This window comes from Silurus meridionalis, chromosome 13 (genome assembly GCF_014805685.1).
Source record: "Silurus meridionalis isolate SWU-2019-XX chromosome 13, ASM1480568v1, whole genome shotgun sequence".
Lineage (NCBI taxonomy): Eukaryota > Metazoa > Chordata > Actinopteri > Siluriformes > Siluridae > Silurus > Silurus meridionalis.
This window is the reverse complement of record NC_060896.1, coordinates 2252046-2258888: the sequence shown is the minus strand read 5'-3', so window position 1 is coordinate 2258888 and position 6843 is coordinate 2252046. Positions and strand designations below refer to the sequence as shown.

The following is a 6843-nucleotide window of genomic DNA, read 5'->3' as shown; positions in this document are numbered from 1 at the left end:
TGGACGGCTATTAATTAATTACCTTTCTGGTTAATTTGCAAAAGGGCGGGTCGTTGCCGCGGTAACCACACTCCGCGATATGAAGGGGCAGCACGTGAAGGTGGTGGGGGGTAGGAGAAGAGGGTAGGAAGGGAGGGAAGAAGAAAAAGAGGAGAGTTGGGTGGGTATCACGCCCTGACATGGGGGATGTGTCCATCCGCCGGAGGAACTAGTCCCCGTGCTGGATGGTCAGCAACTTACACAGAAGGTCAGAGTATCTGAGAGAGGAGAAGAGAGGAGGTGATGTTCTCAGCCCGTGTGGACAAGGAGATAAAAGCATGCACGGATAAGCAGCTCCAGTAAATGGCTCGTTTCCAGAGGATTTTATTTCTGCCCCTGCTGTTGTTTGCAGGCTTTTTGCCAGGTAAGAATGAGCTGGGGGTCTCTATCACATCCCATCACTGAAACTTCAACTTTATAAGCGTTATTTATATACTTTATACATATATATGAAGAAAAACATTGCGTGTGTGTGTGTGTGTGTGTGTGTGTGTGTGTGTGTGAATATATAGGTGTTTATGAACACATTGTGTTAATATTTATAACATATATACATTGTGTTGTGTATGTTTGTATATTGTGTATATACATTGTGTCATTATTTAGTATATAACGCCATTTTTTCTTTATATATTTATAAAGTATTAATTAAAAGTATACATTAAACGTTCACTTTCTATATAATAATAATAATAATAATAATAATAAATATTACACGTGTATTATATATATTTTTTATTAATTTTATTTTATTTTTTACATAAAACAGCAGAAAATGTTTTAATGCAATTGACTAAAAATAATATTTTCACTTCTCATATACATGCCCATAATAATTTAATCACCAAAAATGGATTAGTTTCAGGTGTGAACACTGAATCTGGATCATATTTCCGTATCAGTTCAGTAGTTTAAAACCTAGTAAACTCTGGTTAATGTTGTAGTTTCAGTGACCAACAATATATCCAGAAAATGTGATACAAGAATTGCAGTACTACTTATACTACGAAATTTAGACTAAAAATTCAATAACTTTTTAATAAAAATATTTAGGAAATTAAGTGATATTGTTCGGAAGTTGTTTGGAAGCCCCTAATGTACTTATATACCTGTACAGTCACTGTCTTTATCTTTCTCTTCATTTTTTACTTCATTTTTTTATTTTATTTCCATAATTTCTTTATAGTTTTTAACTTTTCATAGCACCAGCACACCATGACACATCTCTTGTACTTGTAACTCATGATACTTCGAACAAAAGTTGATTTTGAGACATATTCTGTATGTTCCTTTTTTTTCTTCTATGAAACAAACTCAGTAAAAAAAACAAGAACGAGTGGATGTTCAGTTAAGTCCAAATTGACCCAGAACAGGAAAGAAGTATAAGAAGTAGTATTGCAATTCTTGTATTTATGTTTAGATCGTTGGTCACTGAAGCTTCTACATAATGAACCAGACTTGACCAGGTCTTAAGCTACAGAACAGATGGAAATATGATCCAGTTTCAGTGTTCACACCTAAGACAAACCCGCTTTTGGTGTTTTAATTAGCATTGGCATGTATATGATATGCATCAGTATTGTTTTTGCTCACCTGAATTTAAATAATTTTACAGCTGAAAAAATGTCCTTAAAATAAACAAAACGATTTGTATATAATATCTGGATATTTTTCTATACGACAGAAAAGCATGTGTACTTCATACAGTAGTTAAACAATCCACTTTTCTTTTTTTGTCTTAACACATTTCTTTTTGAAATTCGTTGGAAACTTTTGGACTGTTTGCACACACCAGCTTTAAACTAGACTTCCTTTTCCAACCGCAGTCCTGTTCCGAAATTACATATACCTTTATAGCATTTATAGCATAGCAAACCCTTACCTTTTCTATACAACTCATCGCTTAAGGGCCCAACATTGGCAGCTTGGTGGTGCTGGGATTTCAACTCACAACCTTCCAATCAAATATCTCAACCAATGAGCTGCCACATTCCAAATGACCTCGCAATGAACTCGAAGGTGAGGCAGATGCTGAGTTTGAACGTAGGAGTCCCTTTTACTAAATAATCAATTTATACAATGAGCTGCATAATTGGATGCAACAAAAGTATCGGAGACTTTACCAAACACGCAACATATATGTATATGATTATGGGTTTGCTCCTAAACCGATAACAAAAAAGTACAGAAGTATAAAGAAATGTATATTTATTAATAAAAATTTGTAAATGATTTGATAAAGTTTGAACAGGCAATTTGTTCATTTTCAAATCAACAGCTTCCACTGAAAGTTAAATCTCAGAATAGGCATAAAAACACATGATTTTGTATCTTTATTGTGTATATTTTACCTCAGAATGAGCATGTGGTTGGACGTTCAGTAAATTTTAACCCAGTAATGAAGGTTATTATGAACTTTCCAAGACACAGATTCATAGTAATGGTATTGAGGAACGTTGGGAGAACGTTAAAGGAACATTGTTGTAAAACAGTTGTCATGGACCTCAGAAAAAGAAAAAAGAGAGAGAACTCTTAGTCATGCTAACATCTACCAGAAGTGCAGGATAATGTGTTGGTATGAGGGTCTCTGTCTGTGGGGGTTTGTGTGAGGCGTCACAGGATCAGTGGCTTTCCAGATTTCATGCAAAGAGTGTAATAGATCATTTTAAGGACAGATAGAGTCACTATGCTCCCAGGTGCTCGACTTTAGGAGGCATGAATAACCGGATTAGACCAGCATGAAGTTCAGCCTGCAGAGGCGTACGATCACAGAAACATGGCCAACCAGTGCTTCAGAGTTTATGATCCTTTCATGTTATTTCGAGTATCGGTTCTGCAAAGTCCTTCAGGTTTTAAATCAATTCCACAATATTTAACAGTCGGTTCCTGATGTCTGATTTGAGGTTACAAACTTTTAACAGCCTAGAAAATAATCTAGAACTTTAATAATGTGTTCCTCTTCCATCATGTTTCTTCTAGTTACTTTTCTTTCCTTTGGCATTTTCATTGACATTCTCGTCCCAAGCGACCTGTCGGTCCAATCCTTCATTTTAACTCGCTCTCTTTTTTTCAGGTGTGTTGTGTTTCAGTGAGTTACTTTTCGTTAAGGAGCCCCGCGATGTGACGGTTCTCCGTAAGGATGTGGTGATTATGGACTGCCAGGCTCAGGGCGACAATCCAATCCGGATCCGTTGGCTGAAAAACGGATCTCCTGTCCTCGAGTCGGACCGCGTCTACCAGCTTTCCAATGGATCGCTCTTCATCTCGGAAACCGAGAACCGAAAAGGAGACAAATCAGACGAAGGGTCGTACCAGTGCCTTGCTCAGAACAAATATGGAGCTATCCTGAGTCAGAAAGCTCGCCTGACTATTGCAAGTAAGTTGTAATGGAATGATCCTTAATGGTGCTTTATAAAACCCTTGTAGTATCAGTGATACCAGATGAGGTAAATTTTTTTGAATTTCCAATTACATTTTAAAGTCCCATTTTTATCATTGTCCTGGTCAGATTTCATGGAGAGGAGTGTAGTCAGTAGAGGTTTATCCATCATGGATCATTGCACCAAGATAACCCTCTATATCCTCTGCAGTTTGGTCACCTTCCAATTCCTCGTCCCCAAACCAGTTCTGCACAGCTCTGTTTCATGACAACTAGTAACCAGTGTTAGATGAAGTACACAAACCATGTAGTTTAGTAAATGTGGAGATACAGTAGGTGAAATGTGACTCCAGTAAAAGTGTCTCTTTAAACTTTTACTTGAGTAAAAGAAAAAAGGTTTTTGCTTCCAAATGTAAGTTTTCAAAGTAGTGATTTATTATAACTATAATGTTCCTATGATCATTTTTATCACAAGACTCTTTACTTAATCACCTCAGTTTGTGTGAAAAGACTTGAATGTGACTCTCAGCACACTGATCTATTAATAGAATGATATTAATGACTCAAACACTGATTGATTTCTATTATAATGATCATGAGCTGAAAAAATTAAAGAAAATCATATAAACGAGGTCAAGTGTGTTGTGGCGAGTTTAAGTCTGGAGTTTCTTCATCATTTAATCCTCTCTAAATGTTCTGCTTGATGTTGAACTGATGCTGAACTGTATGTTGGTGATCAGTGGATACACCAAGCGCCGATCAGAACACGTTTAAAAGGGAACAATTTCACAAATTGTAGTTGAGTAAAAAGTCAAATATTTGACTTTGAAATTTATATTTACAGTAAAAGTCTACTCAAATGGAAACACTCAAAAACTACTTAAGTACAGTAATGAATTACATTTACTTCCTTACTGTCCAACACTGAGGTAAAGGCTACCACAGGCTTCCTTTGTGGCTCTGTGAAGCCAGTTGTTATCAACCCTCTTCTGCATACATGATCTTATGGACACAAATGATTGGCTAGCTCTGATCAACAAACCCCAACCAATAGATGTTTTTTTTTTTTAATCTCATTGTGAATCATCTAACATAGAGGATGGACCAAAAACCAAGTCTCTGTTAGTACACGTAGTACTAAAGCTTTGGTTGGGTGGAGGATGGGGTATTGGAGATGATTTCAGTGCTGGAGGCCAGTGGTTTGAAAGCCAGGGTAGATCCTGAGAGAAAGCCTCCATTGGTGTGTAAATGAAGGCGTGCGGGTTTAAAAGGTTAGGAGCTATTTTCCCAGCTAGAGCCTTTTAAGTCACTGAGGTATCACCCTAGCTTGTTTTTAGGAGTGTGTGTGTTTGTTGGGGGTGGTGATGTGACATCATTCTGACATAACTTTCAATAAATGTGCTTTCCAGGGTCATTTATGCAAATACGCCATATAATGCTAATAGCCTCAGTTTTTTTATATAACAGCTAATGGGTGGAGCTTCTACATTCTGGATTCTGATTTGTCAGAAGGTGTCAAATGAGGCCAAATGATAACAGCAGCTCTGACAGGAGATACACTTGATTCTACAGCTCATTCACAGGATTCCGTGAGATGTCGTTTATTCATTAACAGTTTAAGGAGTCCGCACCAGAAGCTGTAAACAATCTTCTCTGCGAAATGACAACAAGACAACGATAGAATGGGCAGAAAAGGAATAAAATGCTCAGGGATGTCTCGCGTCTTTCAGAGTTTGATGTAGATAGACTTGGATATCTTCATTTTCACCTAAATTTCTTGTGACCATAAGCTTTGGTATTTGTTTCATGAGCATCCTAATGTCTAATTCCTCTAGGAAGATGTTTCACTAGATTTTGTTGGAGATTTTGGTCGAGATTCATTCAGCCATAAGGGTGTTAGTAAAGTCAGGTACTGATGTAGGTGAGGAGGAAGAGGTCCAGTTCCTTCCAATGATGTTCAATCAAATGTAAAGCAGATCTTCTAGAGCTGGCTTTGTGCACATGGGTATTATCATGCTGGAGCAGGTTTGGGTCTCTTAGTTCAAGCATAGAGAAAATGTAATGCTTCCACCACCAAAGACGTCCTGTACAATTGTGTATCTCCAACTTTCTGGTCCAAGTTTGGAGAAAAACCACAAATGACTTGGACATGTAGTGTGCAAAGAAACTTTGGTGTATGGCTTGGATAATGCTCTCTCACACACACACACACACACACACACACACACACAGATTTGGGCCCGGTAGGGGGTTGAAGCAGTAAAACAGGAGCAGTGAAACTCTGATTGCGTAACAGAGACAAATGTTAGAAACCACCACCACCACCACCACTTCCACCCCCTTGGAGTACAGTAGGGCAATATTGCAGCTCTTGTCCAAGTGTGTGTGTGTGTGCGTGTGTGTGTGTGTGTGTGTGTGTGTGTGTGTGTGTGTGTGTGTGTGTGTTACCTGAGCGAGCTACAGGTTAGTTTTAAGGACTGTTTAGTGTCTTGTTTAAGAGCAGGACCTCCATCTCGTAAAATTGACACCTCAAGACTAACTTGGAAGTAGAAGATCCTAGAATACTAACACACTTATTTCTTTCTGTGTGTGTGTGTGTGTGTGTGTGTGTGTGTTTGTGTGTACGTGTCTTTCCCCCTGAATGCCTAACTTTATTGTCCTCCTGGAGTGAAAGGAGCTACTGGTCTCCATGCAATTGCTTTCTGCTCTGCTGCTCAGCAGAACAAATGAAAAAGCCTTTCTCTCCACAACCCTTTGTCCCCTTAGCTGCCCCCCAACTGCCCCTCTACTGCCCCTGACCACCATGGCTAAAGAAAAGCTCTCCTCGGCTAAAGAAAAGCTCTTGTTTTTTTTGGCCGGAGATGAGTGACCGATCCGGGGACATCTGGCCTTTATTCATCAAAGGATGAGTGCGAGAGAGCAATTATGCAAACGAAAGTGTGAACGGTCCTCAGAGGAGTGAAACGTTAAACACCGGATTAGAACATGTCTCACGTCACTACGGGATTAAACACGTTTTTCATAAAATTTGTCTGAAATGAATCTAGAAGTCGAGTAGATCAGTAAAAAAGTGGCCCGGGTTTGTGTTTCAGGAGTGTAGGTGGTATGTTTGAAACAGGTTTGAGAGTGAATAGGTGTGTGTGTGTGTGTGTGTGTGTGTGTGTGTGTGTGTGTGTGTAGGGGGTGTTAAGGGACAGGAAGATTAATGGTGGACCTTTTGGACCTTTTGCCCTCTGTCTTCTCACCTTCAGCCAAAAGAAATATCTGTCACCAGTGCACTCTCTCACACACACACACACACACACACACACACACACACACACACACACTGGTCTGTTTTCTTTTAAATCCCTGTTTTCTTCAGCACTTTCTATACTTTCTACAGTTTGATTTATTTATTTATTTAAAAAATGCTATAAATAAAT

General features: G+C 38.6%; 1 protein-coding gene across 1 annotated transcript in view; it reads left to right on the top strand.

Annotated features, from left to right (window-relative positions):
• The first annotated feature begins 268 nt into the window (after positions 1–268).
• The window catches only part of prtga (protogenin homolog a (Gallus gallus)), a 33925-nt gene continuing 27350 nt past the window's right edge, over positions 269–6843 (top strand). Inside the window, exons 1-2 of the mRNA XM_046864623.1 lie at positions 269–403; positions 3113–3415. Of these exons, the coding sequence (XP_046720579.1) occupies positions 343–403; positions 3113–3415 (364 nt within the window). The 5' untranslated portion in view covers positions 269–342. The remainder of the gene's footprint in view (positions 404–3112; positions 3416–6843) is intronic.